This window comes from Podarcis liolepis, assembly GCF_965112155.1.
Source record: "Podarcis liolepis genome assembly, chromosome: 2".
Classification (NCBI taxonomy): Eukaryota; Metazoa; Chordata; class Lepidosauria; order Squamata; family Lacertidae; genus Podarcis; species Podarcis liolepis.
The window spans coordinates 68652255-68677485 of record NC_139555.1 but is presented as its reverse complement, the minus strand read 5'-3'; the positions used below and the strand labels follow the sequence as shown (position 1 = coordinate 68677485).

The 25231-nt window shown below is 44.9% G+C and overlaps 1 protein-coding gene and 1 long non-coding RNA gene across 5 annotated transcripts in view; both read left to right on the top strand.

Moving 5' to 3' along the window:
• Positions 1–24087, top strand: part of UIMC1 (ubiquitin interaction motif containing 1) — an 86596-nt gene extending 62509 nt beyond the window's left edge. For all 4 annotated transcript variants that reach the window (XM_083488356.1, XM_083488355.1, XM_083488354.1 and 1 more), the window contains exons 10-14: positions 10157–10235; positions 12686–12812; positions 20579–20642; positions 22700–22742; positions 23623–24087. In XM_083488356.1, the coding sequence (XP_083344482.1) occupies positions 10157–10235; positions 12686–12812; positions 20579–20642; positions 22700–22742; positions 23623–23836 (527 nt within the window). In that variant the 3' untranslated portion in view covers positions 23837–24087. The remainder of the gene's footprint in view (positions 1–10156; positions 10236–12685; positions 12813–20578; positions 20643–22699; positions 22743–23622) is intronic.
• Positions 20652–22283, top strand: LOC310699928. The gene is made up of 2 exons (XR_014522313.1): positions 20652–21771; positions 21802–22283. It is a non-coding gene; the product is annotated as an uncharacterized lncRNA (long non-coding RNA).
• Positions 24088–25231: the final 1144 nt, after the last annotated feature.

The window sequence follows — 25231 nt, the reverse complement described above, 5'->3', positions numbered from 1 at the left end:
ACAAGCTTGGGAAGCGTGGGGCACATGGTTTGTTCATGGGGTACGAAAAAGGTGCATACAGGGTATGGATGACTGACTCTAAATCCATAAAGTTCACAAGGAGTGTTGAGTACAATCCTAAGTGGGGGGAAAATGTGGGAATTTTCCAGTGTGACCCAGAGGAGGTTGAAGGTGATGTCAAGCAAGCAGCTAAAGCTGAGGAAGCTGCTGCTGATGATGAGGATGATGATGATGATGATCAGAGTTCGGATTCCAGTTCAGTGGGCGGCGCTGCTGCTGATGTCAGTGAAAGTGATGACACAGCAGACTACCAGAGCGCAAAGGCCTCAGTCAGACCATCTGATGCGTCTGACAATGAACTGGAAGAACCACTGTTCACCATTGGTCACTTTTCTCCTAAGAAAGAGGAGATGAGTCCAGAAGACTTGCGTCTAATACGCAGATCTGAAAGGGCGACCAAAGGCAGACCTCCAAAGAGGTATGCTGATGAGTTTGCTAAGACAGCAACTGCTGTTCTTAGTAGCTCAGAGAAGGTATGGGAACCTTCAAGCTTCAAAGAGGTTCAGGAGTTAACCTCTAAAGATGCTGAGCCTTGGCTTAATGCCATGAAGGCTGAAGTTGATTCCTTGAACAGGAACCAAACTTGGGAACTGGTACCGGTAGTCCCAGGAATGAGACTGGTTGGCAGCAAATGGGTCTTCAAGGCCAAGACAGACCAGAATGGCAAGGTAGTCAGACACAAAGCCAGATTGGTTGCCAGAGGTTTTTCACAGGTACCAGGACAGGATTACCACGAGACCTACTCACCCACAGTCAAATATGAGAGCATTCGGCTGATGCTCAAGGTCGCTGCGGAGGAGAAACTGCATGTTTCCCACCACGACATTAATACAGCTTTTTTGTACGGGGTTTGGGGGGAGGAGCTGTTCATGCTTCCACCTGATGGGATGCAGATACAGAAGGGAATGGTCTGTAAACTGCGGAAATCCTTATATGGTCTCAAGCAGAGTGCCAGGTGTTGGAACACAAAACTCACTGAGACATTGCTTTCTCTAGGTTTTCACCAGGGCAAAGCTGATCCATGTGTGTTTGTCAAGGAGGAGGGGCAAAACAAACTGTATTGTTTATGTTTTGTTGATGATCTTCTGATGTTTTGGAAGAATCAGGCTTTTTATCAAAGCACCCTAGCTCAACTGAAGGAGCACTTTGACATGAAGGATCTTGGTGAGGTATCCAACTATCTTTCTCTGCAGGTGGAGAGAGACCAAGCAGGTAATTTTCTGGTACACCAAACACAGAAAATTGCTGATGTATTGACCAGGTTGAATTTGGTTGATGCAAACCCAGCAGACACACCGATGGTGACAGGTTACCAGGTAGACAGTACTGCTGAAGCGTTTTCTGACACAACGCTATACAGATGCATTCTAGGCAAGCTGAATTTCATTGCCAGATGTTCAAGACCTGACATAGCTGTAAGCTGTAATCTGCTTAGCAGACATGCCAACAATCCTACGGTTCAGGATTGGAAAGCTCTGAAGCGCATAGCCCGCTATTTGAAAGGGACTATGCACTACAGACTGAGGTTCACCAGTCAGAAGACTGGAGGTCTTGAAATCTTTGCAGATGCAAGTTTTGGAAGTGACACCACGGATGGTACAAGCACTTCTGGAGTATGCTACATGTACAACCACTGCCTGTTTGACTGGTTGTGCAGGAAGCAGACGACAGTGAGCCTAAGTTCCTGTGAAGCAGAACTCAATGCTCTGTCATTTTCACTCATGGATTGTGAATGGTTGATGCAACTGTTTAAGGACATCAGGGTGTCTGTGAAATGTCCTGTACAAGTGTATCAAGACAATAGATCGTGCTTGGCTTTGCTGAACTCCGAGAGTTGCAAGCAGAGAACCAAGTACTTGCAGATTAAGTTACATCGTGCAAGAGAGTGTATCCAGAAAGGACTGATTCAGGTGTCCTACATGGCAGGAAATGAAATTCCTGCTGATCTGTTGTCTAAGGTTGTTAACAAAGAACAACTAAAGGTTTATGTACAAAAGTTGCAATTGGGTGAACCACAGGTACAACAGGTTACACGGAAAGGGGGAGGATGTTAGGATATTTCCGTTCCACCTTAAAAGGGAGCAGGCTTTTGTAAGCAACAGAGTCTGCGCATGTCCTATTCACAGGATGTTTATGCTTGCTGTTTTTCCTTTCGTTTTCTCAGTTGGCCAGAGATGCTGACACAGAACGGTCACGTTTTCTTTTGTTCTGTTAAACGCTAATAAAGTCTGTAAATTATGCTCTTCTGCGGTGCAAGCTTTTGGCTGTGTTTCTGCTGATAAACAGTGTACACAAGCCTGGAACGATGCTAGGAATTTCCAGAGGCTTCGTGTCGCTAACTGTTGGATCTGCGTGACTACGGGAGGCCGATGGAATCTCCGAACTCCGGCTTGGGGGCCATGATGGACGTTATCTCCCTGGCAGATTCCCAACACTTACATCTATGAAGTTACTTGGGGCGCCTTCATAGAGCCATAGCTCAGTGGTAGAGCCTTGCAAGCAAAAGGTCCTGAGTTCAATCCCCTGCATCTCCAAGTTGAGTTGGGAGAGGCTCCCTGTCTGAACCCCTGGAGAGCAGCTGCCTGTCAGGGTAGACAATATTGATCAAGATGGACCAATGATCTGACTCTATACAAGGCAGCTTCCTATGTTCCCTGAAAAGCTGGCACAGCCTTGCCTGAAGCTTGCTGAACTGAGCTTGACTGGTATTCTTTGTTTTGCATCCCCACCACTTGATTAGTTCCTTCAGAATTACATGCTCATAGTTGGCTGCCCTGTGATCAGGCCAGTAGCACAGTGTGGGAGAAAATCAAAGCTCTGTGCACCATCCTCCCTCTTGATTTGCTTCAAGAGGGCTGCTGTAGTTCTTCCGTTCTGTTGGCTTAAGGGTCAGTGATCCACTTTCAGGACCTCTTAATTGGATTTACTCCAGAGATCTCTGGTACTATATAAACTCTTATCATCTTTCAGTGTTTTCTATTATAAAGGGACCTCTGTGGCTATCCGTCTACAGTTCTGTTACTTCTTAGGGTAAATTTGCTGGCTCTTGTTTAAAGCTTGTAACCTAAAGAAGCTGTTTCAGCTTGGATGATACTTAGAGCCATTTGTTCACTAGTTGCAACTGTATGTCTTTTGTCTGCACACTGTTGCTGTGGCTCAGAGCACAGGCACGGTTGCCCATTTAAGTTGTTTGGAGATGTTGTCCTAAGCTGACCCATTTATTCTATGGCAAGTCTATCTGGAATCTATATTTAGGAGACATGCAGAGCACCTTCATAGGCACTATTGCAATTCTTCAAGCCTGCAGGCAAGTTGGGAAGCAGACAGCAAAGCAGGTGTACCAGAATAAACCACCTGACAGCATAGTCTGTGCTTGGTAAAAAGAAGTGCTCAGACTGAGCAGCCAGGCTGGAGTCAGCAGCCTTACAGGACCAGGTGGGGCTCAGTTAGCCCCTTGTGCCACTTGGCCTCTGCTGATCAGGTAGCTGCAGTTCCACCCTTGGACATGAATGGCCCTACCGTTTAGCAGGGCGAAGCACCTATCATGTGGAAATAGATGAGGGCAGGCAGGAACTGATGTTCTGGATCCAACTCTGCCACTCAGGAAGCCTCAGTGGCTAGAAGCATTCTTTCCCAACTGTAACTTGTTTGATATCTATGGCTGATCCTGGACTAGGAAAGCCTTGCCACACTAGTTCATGCATTGGTTACTTCTAGACTGGATTACTGCAGTGCATTCTATGTGGGGCTTCCCTCATGCTTGATTTGGAAGCTGCAGTTAGTGCAGAATGCTGCAGCACAATTGCTGACCGGAGTGATGCCTTGTCAGCATACAACACCTGTGCTCAGAGATTGGCGCTGGTTGCCAATTTGCTACCGAACCAAGTTCAAGGTGTTACTATTAGTATATAAAACCCTGAACAATTTGGGACCAGTTTACTTACACGATTGCCTTACCTTATATGTGCCCACTTGACTGCTTCAATTGGTGGAACATACAGGTGCCACTTAATATCTGCTCTACATTCGTAAGAACTCAGTCATTTAGTGTGGCAGCGTATGCACTTTGGAACTCCCTGCGTATTGACATCAAACAAGTTTCTTCACTGTGTTTGCTTTGACACCTACTAAAAACATTCTTGTTTAGACAAGCCTGTTGTAGATTCATTCCCCGTGTCTGCAGTCATGGGATTGTTGTCTATCACATGACGGTGTATGTTTTCATTCCACAGTGTGAGAAGTGACGGAGACAGGATGTTTTGGTATTACTGTGTTCTGTAAAGTGGGACTATTGTCTTTTGTTCTTTCTCTCTTTGCTGTCTGATGAGAAAGAGGAAGGAGCTAAGTCAGAATGCTCCAAGTGTATGATATGTAAATAAAGTAGATTAGCCAAAATGCTGAGCTATTGGTTCTGTTACGCAAACTGCGAAGACTCTGCGGATCCCTAAGTGTGCTGATGTCTCCAAGCCATCAGTCGCTGTGATGTTCGGGTTGGAGAAAGCTCTTGAAGCTCCCGACCGACCAGGAGGGAGAAAACATGCCAGTCAGGGATGTGTCTCTTCCAGGGTTCTACATGAGAGTAGGACGCTCCTAACAAAGCCTACCCAGGTACTTAGAAAAAATGAGGCAATTTTTATCTATTTTAGTATTATAACTTTTGCATATTTTAAAGTAGGATTGTAATTTTTTTTCTTGATTTTCTTGCTTTATCTTTCTGTAAACGGCTTTGAAGGTATTTTTTTTTAAAAAAACAATCCTATGTATACATTTTATGAAATAAAATACAGTGGAACCTTGGTTCTCAAACGTCTTAGTTGACGAACAAATCGGCTCCTGAATGCCAAAAACCCGGAAGTAAGTGTTCCGGTTTTTGAACATTTTTTGGAAGCTGAACATCCGATGCGGCTGTCGGCTATTGATTCTGGGGCGCCTGCGCCAGTTGAAAGCTGCACCTTGTTTTTTAACCTTTTGGAAGTCGAAGAGACTTCTAAAACAGATTACGTTTGAGAACCAAGGTACCACTGTAAATATCTGAACGGTGCAGTAAGTCCTCTTAAAGTGTTTGCCTGGTAAGGTGTGGGCAGGGACCATTTGGTCTCCATTAGGGGCAGCAAGTGTGCTAGTCTTGCTCTTCTCTCTGAGCATTTGTAGTGATGCTGAAGTGCAACAAAGTGCAGGCCAGCAGCTCCCCCTTGGGCAAGCTCCCCCTTGGGGCAGAGAGCAAGACACTTGGGTCTCACAGCTGCAGTTTTCCCTTTCAGACCCCCTGATGCCTTGCCCCCAGCTTCGGTATAAAACAGAAAGAAGCCTTTCATTTCCCTTCCAATCTGCAGACAAGAACATTGCAACAGACTGGCTGTTACCTTCCCCAAGCCTTTTTGTTCTCAACATGCCCTCCAGCTTTATTCCTCCGCCGCAGTGACCACAAAGCTAAAGCTGTCCAGCTCCATAATAGGTCAAGGCAGGGTACCATTCTTTTCCTTCCTGCAGCCACATCTCAGGTGCACAGAATGACACAGTCTTCAGTTTTCTGAGCTGCAGCCATGCTGGTGCTGGTGCTGTTTTTCTTAATAAAGCTTCAACACCGAGAGAAGTGGCACTGATGCAGCATAAAAAAGTAACAGAACTGGCGCAGGGAAAAGCTTCATCACTTCTTGGAAGGGCCAACGTACAATAAATAATTTCCATTAATAGGATCCTTCACACAAAAAATAGCATGGCTGGTAAACGAGAATAGATATTTAGCGGTGTGGGGAGGAAGCCCTAGATAAAGGCAATAGGAAGTCTGCTGCAAAATGTAAGCAGTATACCTAGACACTTGATATAATCTGTTTCATTTATGGTTCCCCAATAGTTGTAAAGGATGTGAGCTATACTCGGTTTTGATGCTAGGAAAATATGCTGAACCAAAAGGATCCACTTCTCGGCCAAAGGGTATCTTCTGAGGGATTTCTTGCACTCTTGGCTGTAGTGCTTTATCATAGAAATAGTTGTGCAGAGAGGAATCTCAGAGAAAGTATTATTTATAGATTATTATATAACATTTATACACCAGTGGATTGTAAAAAAACCAAAAAAACTCAAAAGATAAAATGGTAAGAAAAATTTACAACCCTGCTTTAAAACATACAGAAGTCACAATACTAAAGCAGATTAAAATTACCGGTACCTCAACTTTTTAAGCATCTGGTGGGCTTGTCTAGAGAGGAATATTTTAAGCAACTGCCAAAAAACGGAGTAAAGTGAAGCCACCTGCTTGATCTCAATAGGCAGGGAGTTTTAGAGTGCAGGTGATGGCACACTTAACAATTGAGTTCTTACCAATGTGTTATGTGGCGCCTGTAGTAGTGCCAATTCCTCTGGCCAAAGTGGTTGAGTGGAAACATGTAGGGTAAGGCAATCTCATGTGTAAACTGGTCCCAAGTTGTTAAGAAAGTAGGAATGGAAAGTTGCTCTGCATTTCTTGGGTGGTGTGGGTTGCATCAGTTAAGTTAGCTCCCTGACCATTCTCCCTGCACTGTGGATAGGCAGGTGACTAGCACAGACTGCATGCAGCCACAGTGTGGATTACAGGAGTCCTGTTGTCTGTTTGCTGTGCCCCTGACTGCTGCTTCCCTCAAAATCGCCATGCAGACCCTGAGACAATATTTAGTTCTCTGCTTGTGGTTTCTTGTTTCCTCAAATCTGAAGGTGATTTCCAAGAGATCACCTGTAACTCTTAAGTAATAAGATGATGTACTTTCAAGGAGGTAAGGTCATGGGAAATCATTGCAGTTATATGATTTGCCCAAGGCCATATTGGAAGATCTATCTTTTTCTATAACTCAGCAAGCAGTTTGAGCTGTCAAGTTTCATAGCAACCAAAAGAGCTCAAAATGTACACAATTTTTTAAAGAAAAGAATGCTGGAATCCTCAGAAACCCATCAAGTTATGCAAATCGCTGCAGGGGAGCTGCGTATTGACTCCTCAAGGTGTATTCTTACTGTGATGTGCTGCCTTGAGCTCCTGGACCATCTCAGTATGGACAGAAAAGCCTAGGCAATGTGGAATGCACAAAAAAAATGGTTTAGATGATATCTAGAGAAGTCAGGAGGATGCCAAGGTTCTTTTGTACTGACAAGAAGAAATCTGAAGCTGATAAAGTTTTAATTTGACTACAATGAGCATTGCGAACATGTCTGACTTAACTCAGCATGTTTTGAGGGGAGATGCTGTGCTCATTTTGTATAGATGGCTGAGAGGCATGCTTGCCCACTCCTTTTCTTGCTCTAAGAGGAGATTTATCTTGTAGCTTCTGTTAAGATTTCCCCCCACTAAGCTTCCTCCTTGGGAACCTTGTTCTAGGCTTGCTATCTCTGCTGGAGTTGAGCTCTGCTGGCGCAATCTGGCAATAGCACTCTTGGGTTGAGCGTTTGGAACGGGAGCAGGCCAGCTCACCTGTGACGAGCTGAGCCAACCGGTGATGCCACCCCTGCACTTTCTCTTGCTGCTCTTGGCAGCACAGCTGTCACACCAGGTCTTTTCTGGTGTTTCTGTAGCGCCAGTCCCAAAGGTTTCTAGCAGGATTGCTGTGCCAGATGTGTTCCTTTCTCTTGGAAAAAAATAGCACTGATTAACACCTGAGCTGTGCACAAGGCACTCTGAGAAAGACTGTTACAGGAATATTAACAACTGTGCACTGGCTTAGAGATCTTCTCTGCTTTTGCTGCAAACGAGCTTGTGAAAAAGCCTTTGGGAGCGTCAGGTGACTCGGGGATTAACAGCAGGGCATGGAAGCCTCATGCACCCAGGTCACTGATTCATATCTAGGCCAGGCTGGCGGAAACAAGGGTGCCCTCTTTTGATAACTGACTGGTCAGCATTTGAAAAAGAGAGAGAGAGAGCGCAGATCCACTCTGTCTTACACACAGTGGGCACCCCAGAATCCTCTGCAAGCTCAAGCTTCAACCCAGGGAGTGCACAGACCACACACTGGTCATTGTAGTAGATACACTGGGGCAAATCCACTCATGAAAAGTAGCAGATGAACCAGTCAATTATAGCAACCAGCAAGGGAACAGGGACAAAAGAACTGTGGAGCAAAAATGTATGTTTCAAGGCCCCAGACTGCTCTGGCACCAATAAGGCATCTTTCTAGTCTGAACTCTGTGGGCACCCACTTTACAGCAGATGTTGAGCAAACAGTAACAGTTTTATAGTGCCTATAACACTGATTCAGACCTTTCTCCTAATGAGAATATTGAGCACAGGAAGATCTGATACAAGGCTGTAAAAGTGTTCTAATACACTGTCCCCTCCACTAAATTGCCCAAGAGTGCTTAAAGCAACATCTGTTTCTGCATTAGAAACTCCAGCACCCTGGTGGAAATGGCTGAGGATATCTGATATGTTCCCCAAGTAGCATAGCTGGTGGCCTGTCAACAGGAATATGTTGAAAGGAATTCAACTGTATGGAACAGCACTTTTAAGTTTCTCCCTACATATATTTGGTAAGAAAAGCTGGAGCATTTGGCTGGGCTTGCTGACAAACACATAGCACTGATTTGATTTTTTTGGGGTCACCCTCATCACCGGTTCTGACGGAAAAAAAGAAGTCAACCATTCTTTGAGGGGATGTATGTATGTGTACTTAAGTGCAGTGTAAAATTTGGCTTAATGAGCACCTGCCTTTTGTTTTGTTGTTGCTCCTGGTCCTCGTGGGTGCTAAGAACATAGGAATAGCCAGCTGGATCAGACCAATGACCCATCTAGTCCAGCAGCCCGTTCTCCTAGTGGCCAATCAGTTGCCTGTGGGAAACCAGGGAGCAGAAACTGGAAACCATGGTTTCAGCAACTGGTGCTCAGAAGCATTGCTGTCTCCAGCTGTAGAGCTAGAGCATAGCCATCATGACTACTAGCCATCAGTAGTCCTCTGCTCCGTGAATTTGTCTAAGTTCTCTTTTAAAGCCATCCAAGTTGGTGGCCATCCTGGGGGAGCGAGCTCCATACTTTAACTATGTACTGCAAGAAGGAACACTTGTATTTTATCCATCCTGAATTCTACAGGTTCAAAGTACATGGTTAGTTCAGCTGGAAGTGTGGAATCTACATGGGACAGAGCAAAATGAGCAGAATGCCTAGTGATCAGTGATAGGCAAAGGATTTATGCCATTTGTTAATGCCTACTTGCCGTCCCCTCTGCCCCCATGGATCTTCATCCTTATTCTCAATCTTCTTCCACTACTGAATCTTTGCCAAAGGATTCCAAAGTCTGCCAAAAACAACAACCAGGATCTCAAATCAAAATAGACGATACACCTTAAGTCAGTGCAAGTAAATGTGCCTGGCTTTTTCTGAATATAGAAATAGGATATTTTTGGATTACACACTGAATAAACAAATCCTGCCCACAGTTCAAGCCTTCCTCCTTTCCTACCAGACTTTTAATGCTTAGCTATGCAGTGTATAGAAAGCCTCTGTAATAGTGTTCACCTTTACTCATTGAGGTTATCCAGCCAAGCCTTGACTGAGCCCAAGGGTCTTGCACTTCCTCAGATTGAATCACAGTTCTGGAAGAGATGGAGAGCCTGAAACCTACATACAGGAATCCTGTGTTTTGTGGTTTTCCATATAGGTTCTGGCCTGTGTAGTGCAGCCAAGTAAGCAAACCTAATCTTTATTTCAGGCATTGAAACAGCTCTTTAGCTTAATTTTTTAGGCTGCCAACAGAGGCCATGTGAATGTTGAAACTCAGCTATACATTATTTGCTCAAAAAAGTGTTTATGTCAGCTGAGGCAAGTAACATCTAAATGCTGCTGTCATTATCTTTTTATGTTATATTATGTCAGGAGGACAAAGAAGTTAGCAAATATTCTTTCTGGGCGGAAGCTTTACAGCTTCAGCTTTCACAGTAGGAAAGGCTAGGCCATTTAAAAAAGAGTCCTCTTTTTTACTTTTCCCACTGTGATGTCCCCAAACGAACTGGTGCTGCCTGGGTAGGAGAGCTTTGAAAATGCTTTCCAAATGCACACTGTGTATTTTGTTGGGACTCTTGACAAGCCTCCTCAGGTTCTTAAGAAGTGAGGTGGAACAACTGTTCTGTTCTTGTTTTGAAGTGTTAACCCGACGACAGAGAGCAGCCAAGACTAAAGTCACCAGTTGCAAAGAGTCGTTAGAACCTCCTGACACTGACAGGTAAGTAGGTATGCTGCCATGTTACAGCACTTTTTCCTCTTTCCTTTGAAGACCCTGTTTGGGGCCATTTGTGGGTCCCTTTGCTGCCCAGTCCATGGAGCTTTGGCACTGTCTCTCTCTGCTTGAAGGTGATTGCATTACTGCCTGCCTCCACCATCCTTCACTCTGGCATCTGAGAGACTCCTGTGAAAGGAAAGCCCAGCTGATTCTTACCTGTTTTTGCCTTTGGCTTCCCTTTCACTTATTTTTGACTGGCTCTGTGTTCTGTTTGTATTCTGTCAAGTTTTGCTGAGGCGCTTTTGATATGCTACTCTCTGCTTTAGTGCTTTGCTCTCCCCAGCTCTCCCACCCTTCCATTCATCTCCAAAGCCATTGCCACACATGGAACAATACTTTCCCCCATAAAACTCAGTGGGTGATATGAAGGTTGGTTCTGAACTTTCAAATCCCTGCCCTAGGTTCTTTGTCCTTGTCACATTCAATCTCTTGGGCAGGGAGGAAGAGGAGGAGGAGAGAGGAAAGGGGGTAACTGACAGTCTGATTTGGTGTCTTCAGCTCTGCACACAAACACCCACCCACCCACCACACACACTCATTACTCCTGAGAGAGTGCAGCCCTAGACAGAAAAAAGGTTGCCCATTTCAGCACTACAGGGATCATGAAATGCTAGGATTGGCATCTCTAAGTTTTATAAATGTTTGGCAGATCATGGCTGAGTTCATTTTGATTCAACCAGCTGGTGATCTGCAGTACACTATACAGTGAAATCATCTGGAAATCAGACAGTGCCACTGGGGATTGCATTTGCATGGTTCAAGTCAAACCATTATGAATGAGTCAACATTTCTAACCATTTTCATTATGCAAAAAGCCACATAGAGCTGCTACTCAAGTGCTAACACTGTACTTGCCTGTTGTGACTGCCATGTTTCATCTGAGTTTGCATTTCCTTGCGCCCTGCTTTGCCTCTCCCTCCATTCCATGTCTCAAAGAAAGATCATACAACAAGTATGCCCATTTTCTACCAAGGTGTTGGAGGGGATTGCTTGTACAGCTGCACAAATCTGTAATGATGGTGTTTCATTGTGGTGGAAATGAGCAGGTTCCAATTGCTCTGAGGTTTGCTTTTGTGTGTTGTTGTTGTTTTCAAAGTAATCTATAACAGTGGCTGACAAGCAAAATCCTATAGTGGTAGAAAATTGCCCCCACAAAGCTTGAGCATCATTTTTTTTGTTTGTTTGTTTGCCCTGGGACAAAACATGCAATTTAGTTATAATTCATTGGCTACAGTTGCTAAAGTGAACATATATCAAATCCCTGCAAGCAGCAGAACCTTGGGCTGTTGACAAGCTCTAAGAGCAGGTAGCTGTTGAAAGAGTGAGTTAGCTTTGAGTGGCAGATCTGCATGTCAGAGAGATGCTTGATGAAGAAGGCTGGCAAGGATGGTACCTGCAGTGATATCCTTAATGAAATTAGACTTTGTTCAGATGGAGATGGTTTAGTTTAATCTTTCTTGCTGCCACCCCTCCTCCCCCTCCCACCCACACAGCATCATAAGAAAGGATCTGACAGTAAAAATCCCTGCCATGGAAGTAATTTTGCTGTTACAAACACTGGATGGCAACATCACTAATGGAATTAGGCTAATTATAGAGAGGACAGCTTCTGTTTAGACACATTATCTTGGTAATCAGCAACGACTGGAAAGAAAATATGGAAAAGTACTGCAGAATTTAGCATGGAGGGGGCTCTTCAGAGGCTTGTTGAGCTGTTCCAGTTCAGGACCCCGCAGTTCAGCAGCTGCACCCTGCTCAAGTTCTGCACTTGCATTCATGTTGTTCTTGTGATCTAGCTGTCCTTCCTGCTTGGTGGGCATAGTCAGTTTCACAGCACGGAAACATGTGCACACAGTTTAGGAGGTTGGAGTGAAAGGACTTTGGAGAGGATGGCATTTCTGCCCAATTTTCTGGAAATTGGCCGACGCTCAGTTCTCCCTTGCAAGGTCTAAAATGGAGTCGGTGCCCTGGAAGTCTTGATGTGCAAGTTTAGATGAGTTCATTCAAACTCAGGACAACATATCTCTGATTTAATGCACATAGTATGCTTCATAGGCAAAATGTAACTCCCTTTTCCAAAAGCATAACACTTCATTTCAGCTGTGTTGACAGGGTGTTTTATGTCTGAAGGGAAACGGGCATTGTTTGAGATAGTTAGAGGAGCTGATTTCATTACCATCCCACTGCTGCACCAGCAGGACACAGAAAAGCAGTTGGGGGAAAACCACTAATCACTCCATCCTTTTGATTGGCATCAGGCCAGTTTTATTGGTCATCCTGCTGTGCACATCCAGCTCCATTGACAAGCCTTCACCACAGAATGGCTTGGAGAAGCAAAAAGCACTCAAGGCAGAGTGAATCCTAATGTGATTCTTTCTCTTCTGGCCTGGTAGGTATGAGAAGTGTTACCTCTGTAAGACTCTGGTGCCATGGAAAGAGTATCACAGGCATGTGGACGACTGTCTTTGGAGTCGGACTGCTAATGGAACCCAGGGTGACAGTAGGCCAAGGCGCACAAAGGTGAGAATAGACTCTTTCATGAAGCAGTTTTATTTTCTCATGTTTGCATATCTGTTCCAGCAGGTCTATGCATTATTGCATATCTGTCCCGTTATTGCATACATTATTGCATATCTGTTCCAGCAGGTCATATGCATTAGTGCATATGATTTTCTAAAGGGAGGCTGTTCATTAAAGTAAGACTTACCCCGGCTGCTTAAAAGCTGCTCTTAGGAACCTAAGAGACTGCCTTATACCAAGTCAGACTGTTAGTCTATCTAGCTCAGCATTGTCCACAGCGACTGACAGTGTCTCTCCTGGATTCCAGAGAGGGGTCTCTCCTAGCCCTATCTGAAGATACCAGAAGTTGAATCTGGGCTCTTCTGCATGCAGGGTAGTTTTTCTGCCACTCAGCTAGGACTGTCTTCCTTGAGTTTACCCCACACAGCGAAGAAGAAGAAGAAGAAGAAGAAGAAGAAGAAGAAGAAGAAGAAGAAGAAGAGATTAAATTTATATACTACCCTTCATCTCAGGGCGTTTCACAAGAGAAAAATACAGGATAGAAGCACAAAATAAATAGTTAAAACAAAAACGGTAACTGCCCCACTCCCACAAACACATTTTAGAGTCTGTAGAATATTAATTGGCCAAGAATATTAAATGTTCCAAGAGGAACATTTTCACCTGGCGCATGAAGATGTATAGTGAAAGTGCTAGGTGAGCCTCCTTGGGGAGAGCATTCCACAAATGGGGAGCCAATGTAGAAAAGGCCCATTCTTGTATTGCCACCCTCTGGACTTCGAATGGAGGAGGCACATCAAAAAGGGCCTCGGATTATGATTGCAGTGTCTGGGACGGTTTATATGGGGAGAGTTGGTCCTTGAGATATTGCTGTTCTGAGCCACTTAAGGCTTTATAGGTCAAATCCAGCACTTTGAATTGGTTTTTATTATTTGTTAATTACCTGCCCTTTGCCCTAAAGTCCCAACCTTAAAACATAATTGATGTAACTGTGCAGATGCCATGCTCTCACGGGCCTTTTGCATGGAACCTGGCACCCCAGGAGGGTGGATATTCTAGAGGTTTGACCCAAAACTTGCCTCAATCAGATGCAGCACCTATCTACTATACCTATCATGACTTACTACAGTGCACCAAAAAAAAATGAAGCACTGTGCTCAGCATCATAGTGTAACTGTGGGGAGCAGCGGGTGAGGATTAAATGGTCAGCAGGGACAGGAAGTAACTTTCTGTGGGGCAGCTGAATCTGATATTTCTAACAACAAAAGTAAGCTTGGCTATGATGCTATTCAGACTTACTACCTGCTGCTTGAGAGCTGCTCTTCCACGACATGATCCCATGTAGAGACGTTCAAATCCCTTCTCAGCCACCAGCCTCTGTGAATGCCCTTTAGCAAGTTATCTCTTCAGCCTAATCTTTCTTGCAGGATTGTGCACCTGAGATTAGAATGTGTTATAATTCACCCTGAATTCTTGGAATGGGATGAGAAGTCTCGATTCTCCTGGCCCCTCCTGTTTTTGACTTGGCACTGCATGCTAAGTACCATATTTTTTGCCCTATAGGATGCACTTTTTCCCCTCCAAAAATGAAGGGGAAATGTGTGTGTGTCCTATGGGGCGAATGCAGGCTTTCGCTGAAGCCTGGAGAGCGAGAGGGGTCGGTGCACACCGACCCCTCTCGCTCTCCTGGCTTCAGGAAGCTCTGCGCAACCCTCGGGAGACTGGCTCCGAGGGTTGCGCAGAGCTGCCTGCAGTCCCGGGCTCAGCACAGCTCTGCGCGGCCATCGGGAGTCGGGTGCGAAGTCCCGTCTGGCTCCCGATGGCCGTGCAGAGCTGCCTGCAGTCCCGGGCTCAGCATAGCTCTGCGCGGCCATTGGGAGCGGGGCGCAAAGTCCCACCCGGCTCCCGATGGCGGCGCAGAGCTGCCTGCAGTCCCGGGCTCAGCGCAGCTCTGCGTGGCCATCGGGAGCGGGGTGCGAAGTCCCGCCCGGCTCCCGATGGCGGCGCAGAGCTGCCTGCAGTCCCAGGCTCAGCGCACTTCTCCCCATCGCCAGCCCCACAAGCTCCGGGGACAGCGGGGAGGTGGAGCGCGCCTTCCTGCTGTTCCCTGACCTGGTTCTTCCAGCCCTGCACCTGGGGCTATGGGCCGGTGCGTCCTATGGGGCACAAAATACGGTATCTTTCTAGTCCTTGTGGATGTGGAAAATGGGTAAAATCTGTGACTCTCAGATCACTACTTTCCCCTGAGATGATGATGATTTGCTTACAAAGTATATACATTGTTCTGTGTAGTACAGGGGCTCTGAAACTTTCTCCCCCCTGAGCCCACTTGAGAAGGTTAACATTTACTGACGCCCGCCAGTCACAAAGTGGCAGTGTGTGGGCAAAGCCAGTGATGAAATGACAGTGGTGATTGGCATAATCAGCCAACAGTAAACTGGCACAATTTTCTATTGACGTCCCCTCTTCTCTAAGTCGTTGGATTCATTATCACAGCAATTTCCTTGTGCAAGGAGTTCCATAGGTCAGGTTTCCTCAAGCTAAATACAGGGTTGGCTCTGGAGGCGTCTGGACTCAGCCCTGCCATCCAGTTTTAGAAAGAATTTCTTCCTACAGTTCCATAAGTGTATTTTTATTTCATAGTTCCCTTTTCCTCCACCTCCCCCAGTCTCTCCAAATATTTTTTATTAATCTCTGTCATGTCTTCTACCCTTCTCTATCAACAGTTAGCTTGTACCCTGTTCCCACCCCCATACTGCCAGCTTTCAGCAATCCTCCTTCTCCACCACCTGTAACAGCTTCCCTCTCTTTAGTCACATATTATTACTTGGAAAACATTTTATATCTTTCTAGTTTCCTTCCTGCTCTTGCCCTTTCCCTTCTGAGGAGGGAGGAGAGGCTTCCTGGCTCAGCTGGTGACTAGTTGGGAAGGGAGATTGCAGCTTGTCTGTGAAGTAGATGAAGGGCCACGCTAGAGGCGTCCCCTCTCCCAGTCCCTTGGCCCATCTCTCCCTGTCCTCACCCTCCTTTCCATTCTTTCTCTTCCTTCCCTCATGCTCAGCCAGCCATGTGGTCCATTTCTCCTCTTTCCATTCTTCCCTTCCAGTTCTCCATGTTCTAGCCTTGTTCTCTGACCAGTTCCTATGCACCACACATATGCAGAGCTGCTGCTGTCCTGCCAACCGAAAGGTCACTGCATGACCAAGGGCCAAGCTGAAGAGCTGAGGCCCAATATTGGTCCCCAGCCCACAACCCTTCTCTAGTAGTTTTGCAGAAGTTGATAAGGGAGGGCCTCAAGGACATCTGCTTGTCTCTCAGGAGCAGGAAGTCTTTATCTCCCTTCCTAGCACCAAAATTCTTCCATTTCTGTTTCAGGAATAAGTTTCCATCTCCGCCTTTGCATCTCCCACAACCCATGTTCCACTTCTGAAGTTGTGTGCCACACCAGCAAGTTGAATGCTGGAGCAGCATATTTGTCTCATCCCAAATTCACAGGGATGCGTTTTGCTAAGTCAAAATTGATTCCAAATCCCTGAATATCCATAAGAGGCATGCCTTGCTGTCCTTCAGTCCCCAAATAGACAGCTCTCTCTTTTTGAGTTCTTGTTATATGTTTCTCTACCTGCATGTTCCTCTGCAATTTGTATATTTTGTTGTTTCAGCTGCACCATAGCTACATTGTGAAAATGCATGCTGTTATCATTTCTGTGCTCATCTCATAATATTATTTGTCTGTTATGAACATTTATGGCCTGTCCTTTTGTAGACAGCACAATAGAAGAATACATTGTTTCCTGCAGTGCCACAGACAGCAAATGCAAACATGTTTTGATCTAGCCCAAAGTTGGGACCTTGAGGAGAAAGGACAGGCTTTTCCCCAGATTGCAGAACCTATCAATGAGAATTGGGGGAGCATCTTTCACATATGATCCAGGAACTCATAATGCTTCCATATCATATGCCATGCCATGCACACCAAAGGCCATGAAGGGGCAGTTGCAAAAATAGTTTATCATCATCATTACCACCATCGTTTATTAAATTTGTTACACCTACTTGTCTCACTTTGTCTTGCCCAGGGCAAACCAAAGTGACTTACAAATTTGCTTTCAGGAACATTTGTACATTTAAAAGTACTACATTGCAGTATTCAGACATGACACATTTAAAACCAAATTCCCAGGCAAAAACATAGAATAAAGGTATTGACATTGGCAAGCTCTTATTCACATTATGCCTGCTCATTCACATTATGCCTCATTCACATTAAGTCTGCAGGCATCATGAAAGAGTCTGAGTTGACACTCTTTAGAAGAGTGTGCATTAGAGTGCCATATTCTTTGAGAGAGAGAGAGAGAGAGAGAGAGAGAGAGAGAGAGAGAGAGAGATGCAAATACATGGTTCCAAACTTTTTATACTTCTCCCTTGGCAAAAAGAGACACTGGTCTATACTACACACCTGTACCTCTTAGAGCTTGTTTCTCAGGAGTGTCCTGTTCTTTCAAAAGGTAACTGTGCCCCCCCCCCCCGAGCGCAGAGTATGTGTTACAGAGAACCCCTTTGCCACAAAGCCTACACTACATAGATGCAAACCATAGTTAACTAAAATTTATGGGTGTTCCCAGTATTAACTGGAATGCAGATATTCAGATATTTTTGACAGGCCACTTTTCCTGAATCATTCACTGGGCCCCAGTTTGCTGCAGCCCTTAGTTTTCAATTATACTATCATCTTTAAGTAATGACAAACTGGGTATATAATTATTTTGTCAAAACACTATTAATCCTGGTCTGTTTACCATATGATAATTTAGCTGGCCCTCTCCCTTCGCATTGGTCACTGATGTTCCTCCAGCTAATGCCTTGGGAGCATTTAACCTCCGGCATATGAAATAAGGATCAGCATCCTGGTGCCCTGGCGCCCTCTGAGGCACTTGCCTGCTACCTTGTGTGCACTGCCCATCTTGTTTGCGGTAGAGGTCTGCGTGCAGCCTCCTTGCTGATTTATTTCTGACAGGGAGGTTGTAATCCATGGCAGCAGCACGAGTGCTAAGGCAATGTGATTTCTCAGCAGGAAGATGCAACATGATGTCTCAGTTTTGTCTAATCCCTTAAATCCATCACATACCCCAGGCCCTCGGGGATTCGCATGCAAATGACGAGATTGCCTGTTGATGAGTTTGGCTGGGACACAGCCAAGCGTTATGCAGTTTCCAGCACTGTGGGAGGCCTCTGTTAATGCCACTGACTTCAAATCTCTTTTTTCCGATGTGGACAGAGCCTGTCTTATACTAAAACAGCAGGCATTACACACCCCTTTGGCGTTCCGGGTCTAGGTCCTCTCCCTTGTTCCTCAGTACCTGCACAAAGGAGCTTCCACATGCTCTCACGTGACCTGGGCATTGCATGTTCTGAACTGAAAGTGTGCTTCTCCTGAGGCTCTCTCTCTCTCCCTCCCTCCCTCCCTCTCTCTCTCCCCCCCCCCCGCCCTGTCTGTATTCCTTGGGGAGCTGGAGGAATGCCTGCCCAGAATTTTTTGATGTACATAAGATTTTTCTGAGTTTTGTTTTTTTTTAAAGAAAGGATCATAATCTCTAAAGAATCTGGAACCTTCAAAGCTGACAAATTTACTTTAGTATTCTACCTGATTACCACATAGAACTTGATGAGCAATTAAAATAAACTAAAAGAGTTTGATTAATGGTGGGTTGTATTTGGTTAGCCAACAGATGCACAGCATAACAGAATCAGAATGCAGTTTCTGGTCTCCATTTGATTCCTAGACTGAAACTAGATGTCCTACAGCTACTACCAAAAGCAGCAGTCCTACAACCCCTCCGCCTTCTTACTCCCCCAGCACAGCTAATAACCTAAAATGTAGGATTCAGCATCACTACACTTAGCATTTCTTTACCATCATTCCCTTTGCTGGGTCTGGGGATTTTTATTTTTTTGACAGCCAGGGACCTCTCATAACATCTCTTCCCAGTTCTAACATAACAACACAGTTCTTGTTTGTTACCTCCTGGTATACCATCATGGGATGTGTGTGTATGTCTGTTTCATGTTAATGATGTTTGCCATAGCATGTAATCCAGATGATAAATCCCCAAATTCTTTCTAATCTTTAGTGACTTTTTTGTGACCCTCTCATCAAATCTGTTTTACTAAGGCCTTCTTTTGTTACAGCCAAATATACATTTTTGGCCACTGCTAGATGCTCCCATCCGTCTTTGGCTTTTGATTTGTATGCTGCTGCTGGGATGGGCAGACAGGGGATTTCGTGGGTAGAGAGGAAAAGGGACAGATAAACTGGGATGACTTCCATGGCAATTAACATTTTGATGTGACAGAGACATTTAGGGAAGTTTCATCTGCATAGCAAAGGGTGTCACAGGAGGCCAGTGGGTCCAAAACAGATTGCAGCTCCTTTCAGCAACCTGATCATGTTCTCTTCCATCCCTTTAGAATTAGTAGTGTCTAAGGTTGGTGCAGGGATTTTGCATAGAGGTCTCACCTTGATTGTGGAGCCCTGCTAAACTTTATAAGTAGTTTGCATCTAGAGTGTTAAAGCCCAGAAGATGTCATCTCTCCCCCCACAAGCTGTTAAAAACTTGGAAGATCTGGGCAAATAATCATTTCTCTGTTTTTCCTTTCATCTCAGCTCATGGAACTTCTTTACCTGGCTTGATTTGTGCATATTTTAGACATCTTCATGGTGCTTGCTTCAGACAAGAGGCTGAGGTTATCCTCAGTCTACAGAATGAAATACAAAAGTTGATAAAACAAGGGACAAGATTATTTGCAGAGGCTAGACTTGGAGCCTTTGCCTGTCGATCCTTATGGCACACCTCCAGTAGAGCATTCTCTGCTTATCCGATTTAGTGCACCTACAAACAGGATGTCTAGGAATCTTGTTTACATAGATGATCCACGGGGAGAAGTGGATTATGGCTTTCAAAGCCAGTTGTGCCGATCTCCAATACAGTGGTGCCCCGCAAGACGAATGCCTCGCAAGACTGAAAACCCACTAGACGAAAGGGTTTTCCGTTTTTGAGCTGCTTCGCAAGACGAAAACGTCTTGCGAGTGTTCCGCTTTTTCCCCGCTCCCCCCTTTTTTCTAAGCCGCTAATAGCCTTTTAGCCGCTAAGCCTTTAATAGCCGCTAAACCGCTAATAGCGCTAAGCCGCTAATAGGGTTGCTTCGCAAGACGAAAAAACCGCTAGACGAAGAGACTCGCGGGACGGATTATTTTCGTCTTGCGAGGCACCACTGTAATCATAGTTGTCTTAAAAACAACAACACATGTTCCTGAAGATTAGGGTTGCAAAGAAGTGCCTGAAAACACTGTGCCAATATCTACTAAAGAAAATAGAAGATAAATTGGGAAAGGGATGGCCTTCTTTGCTCAGCTCACTTGCAAATTGTTGATTGCTCCTCCCCCCCCTACTTTTACACACCACTTTTCTATGAGACCCAAACCTTTATTCCCATGCTTTGGCAAAGCTTTTGACCACGGTTCCTCAGCCACAGGAGATGTGCAAGTTTTGAAATAAGGTACAGTTTCCAAAATGTTTTGTGTTCCAGAATGTCATAATGAAACCAGTGTTACATTGCCAAGTGCCTTCTACTCAGGTAGTCGTCTTCTCTGTGACATTCTCCCAGTGCCTTTTTGCCTTGGTCCAGAATACATAGCAGGAAATGTTCTGCCTTAGGAGCTCTGTTCGTGCAGGACCTAATGAGGATGTTTTCTTACTTTGCCACAGGAGAAGGGAAGAATGGAAGGCCACCTCTTGAGCATGCTGGAGCAATCCGAACACAAGGCTTCAGGTAGGAGAGCCAGCACACTTCATTGCATGGGTGGGAGACCTTGTTCAGCTGGAGGGCTACATGCCTTCATGGGTGCCTCACATGCTAGTGGTGAGCAGGACTAGAGGCAAAAATGGGTAGAGCATTAGATTCTTTGTACAGTAGGCTACATTCCAGCCACACCAGAGGTTTCTCACCTGCCACCCATGCGCTTCTCTCCATCTACCATTCAAGCAAAGAAGAGCAGCCATTGCAATTCATTCCTGGGCACATTCCAGCCAGGCAAAAGCACTTAAGGAGGGCATGGAGCAGGGCTGTTGAGAGATATGGGCCAGATAGATATGTCTGGAGGTCTGCATTTGGCCCTCGGGCCTGAGATTCACTAGACCTTTGCCTTATTGCTGATATATTGATTCTACTATTGCTCTCTAACATAGCATAAGCACATGATTGCCTTCTATCTACAGAGCATAGCTCAGCCTTGGTTGCTGCTATTCTCCCCCACATGCATGTTTTTTTCTGAAGAAAGACCCAGGCTTTTGCGCACCACAATTTTGTTGCTCTTAGCAGAGCTGTTTGGCCATAATGAGGGCAAAGGTCATTACTGGGTGTCTTGATTCTTGAAGGAACATCCCCAGAAGCTTTGTGAGAGGTCTCTTTTGAAACAAGGCAGCAGAAACGCATCTGCCTCCTTTTCCCTGCATAGTAATTATTCAACTATATTTTAAAAAATCTTTTCATTACCAGTTTTTCTACTAACATTTGGTTTTAGTTTGTCTCTGTAAAAGGCGTAGGTTCAGGTGATAGAAGTCTAAAACAAAATCATTTTTAAAGCTCCATCTGTTGCCATGGGGCTCCTTCCAAGATTGCAACACCAGAAAAGGTATAGTTCCCCCTCCTCTGCCAAATCCAGTTTGGCTGAGCAGTGTTTTCCAAGGGATGCAGCTTCTCATTGAAATGAACGTTGTCTTGAAAGAGTGGCCAGCCATGATCACAGAGCTGTAGGTTTTGAGGGGTTTTCTATGCCTTCCAGTCCACCCCCCTGCTCAGTGCACATGATACAGAACTGGAGCATCATCAATAGGTGGACATTTTAGACCTCTGAAGACCTCTAGCAAGGGGAAGAGCCCACCACCCCTCTAGGTAATCTGTCCCACTGTCGAGCTGCTCTTGCTGCCAGGAGGCTTCCCCAAACATTCAACTGAGTTCTACCCTCCTTAATCTTAAACCTATTAGATCTTGTCTTGCCCAATGGGGAAACAGCGAACAAGGCTTTGCCCTCTTCTGTGGACAACCCTTTGGGTATTTGAAGGGTGCTATTGTCTCTCTCCTCAACCTTCTCCAGGCTGTTTCCTTTTAAGGTCATGTCTGTATATTTGCCCCTTTTTAATTTGACCAGTTGTCTTTGAGGAGCGGTAGAAAGGCCTCCAGGGAAGACACAATGATTGTTTAAGCAAGAACACACACACACACACCAGTCACCTTGCAACATTATGAACCCTTAAGGCACCCTTCCTCAATATTGTGCCCACTACCATTCCCATCATCCCTGACCATTGTCTGTGCTGGCTGGGGCCAAGGACGATGGGAATACTAGTCCAAAACATGTGGAGGATACCAGATTGAGGAAGGCTACTTCATGGTAAAAGACAACCCCCACCCCCCCAACAAAACTGAAGTTCTTCTCCCCTCCCTCCCCCACCAAGCAACGTGTTCACAGAAAAATGACTACTTCTTTCACAATGGGGTTCTAAACAGGAGTACAGGGGTCAAGACAGCATTCGTTTCTTCAACATTTCATCACAGGCCTTGTTTCCGCACCGCTGACCATCTTTGTTGATCTCCTCTGAACCTGTTCTCATTTGTCTACAAAATCCTTCTCAAAGAGTAATGCTCAGACTGGACAACTAATACTCCAGATGAGGTTTTATGTATTTCTGTATTTAAGCTTCGTACTTGCCATAATGGCTTCTAAGCAGTCACTAGTTTAAAATAAAATGGAACTTGCACTTCCTAGGACTTGGAATTTTGGACCACTGCTGGTGGGATTAAGATCCTGTGATGCACTCTCATTTCAGATGCAGAGGAGGCTGCCACACTATCTGGAGAAGATGACTCAAGGTGAGCTAGTGCCACAGGGTCTTTCACCTGCCATAGCAAAAGTATGACCACCCTAGTGCAGGTTTTGAGCACCGTGCTATCAGCAAAGCCCAAAGGAAAGGCTTTAGTAAGGTGGAAAGTTGACTGTATGTAATAACATTAGTTTCTGCCGTTGATGGACAAGGAACTCAGCCACTTCTGAATAAGAAGCAAATAACTTTGAGTGCAGGCAGGAAGGAAATAACTCTGAGTGCAACACTAGGAGGTGTTGACTACATTAGACAGTAGAGTTCTCATTTTATATCTTCTTCATTGGTTGCCAGTATGTATAGGGGCACAGGTTATGGTGCTACTGATTGCCTAAAAAGCCCTAAACAGTACTAGAATATTTGAAGAATCACCTTCTCTTACATGACCTGGCCCTTCTTGCTGCATTAATAATGGGAAGGCTTGCTCTGCACCCTGTTGTCATTGTAGGTCAAATTGAGGGAGACAGGGCCTTCTCTGCACTGGTGCCCAAAGTCTGAGGCTTCCTCCTCCAGTGTGTCCCACTGGGCTTTCATTATTGGTGATTAGACAGGTTGCTGAGACCTTTTTGTTCAACTGTGCCTTTAGTACAATTCCTCCTCCTCCCCATTGTTTTATATGTTTGCTCTATTTTGTGCAATATTCTTTCTCTTCTCTTTTTATCTTTATTACTGCATGTGTTTTGTAGGACGTTTTAACTTAGGTTGTGAGCCACCTTGAAGGGGACCAAAAGGCTGTGTAAAATGCATTAAATAAATAAAGAGGAAGAAGTTGGAAGAGTTGCATTTTGTAAGACTATGGCTTACAGACTCATGTTGTAAGACTAGCTGTCTGGTTTTACATTTTGTTTTCTTTTGTATTTCCCTCCTATCAGGTGCAGCTTGACAGAGGCGGGCAAGAAAGCAGAGTGCAGTCACAATGTCCAGAGCACCTTTCCCCAAGCAGGTTGTAGTGACTCTCCAATTAAATCTTTCACCTCCATTTCTGAAGCCAAAGACTGCCTAGTGGACTTCAAAAAACAGCTCGCCATTGGCTCTGGCAGTCAGAAACAAGCCAAAGCCAGCCTCAGGAGCAGGAAGAAATACTGAGCATTGCACAAGAGAAAAGGGGCCTGGAAACAGAATAGGAAGCAAGCTCTTCCATTCCACTGACTTTGTCTGGCAGGAAAAGCGCAACTTCTCTACCAGCTTCAGACATCCCTCTTCTGTACATATTGTATGAATCATACAGGATTTGTCATGTATTGAATTGGTTGTGTACTTTATAGATGCCTCTTCAACCTTGCTTTTCAATTATAAAAGAAAATGAAATATATTTATTATGTTTTTATAATCTGCAATCCTCTGCTGTTTGGGAATCCTTTTTATTATTGTTTTATTTTATTACTTCACAACTTATGTGTCCATAAAAAACCCCACTGGTCAGTATGAGGCATCTTATTGCTTACGTCAAAAACTTGGTGAGTGGTCCAGCCAAAGCTGAGCATTTTTAAGACCTGTTATATGAGTGAGAGAGACATAAAAGTGTGCTTCTGCCATTAAAAACAATGGTTCTTTAGAGGTGTGTATAGCTTTGGTTATAGCCTGCCCTGTTTTGCACTAACTTCACACCGCTGATGGAATATGAGTGTGATGGACAAGATTAGCCAGTCTTCGGCTTACATTCTACACGGGCAAGTACCATGACTTGAGCACAGATCAATAAATACAAAAGAGGAGAGAAAAAGAGAAAAAATTGGGTTTTTGTCCTAATATATTAGATTAAATTAAATCAGAAATGGCCAGCTTCTTAAATCTGGCAGGCTGGATTATCCCTGGCCAAAGTGCTTTGGGGTAGATTTCCAATCTGGCATAGGAAAGAAAAAATCAAGGCAGGTATCAAATGGGGTCTGTAGGCTGCCAATTGCTACCCTGAGTTACACGCACACATAGCAGATCTGTGAGGCTGTGGTATCAATGGTGTGGCTCCCCTGCTTGTCCTATGATCAATCCCCTCTCGGCTGCTGTTTTAATTTTAATTGAAGGCCACATTTAGCCTGAGCTCTGTTGTGCTGGGTCCTGTACCGTAATATAATTCATTCAGTCCCTGCCTGAAAGAGCTTCGAATCTAAAAATTAGGCCCAAGGGGTATCTAACATGGCCTGTGGCACAGCAAAAGCGAGCAGCCCACACCTTGATGTTCTGTTATTACCTAATTGTTCCATGTTCCTACAAAATACTGTACATTCTTGGGACTTTATTTTATTTTGATGCAGAGCCTGCGCTATTGCAAGAGCTCAAGGGCAGGTTACAGGTAACAGCAATTACACATAAAACAAAGAAATCCCTGTCTCTAAATTGCTTACAGAGGCCAGGGAGAACTAAAGGAAGGATGACATGCTATCTTAATGGGACATTGTTTTATCTACTGTGAAAAGGCTGGTGTTGACTCCTGCTAAAGACAGAAGGATTTAGTGGCCTAGAGGTGTCCTGCAAATGCGTATG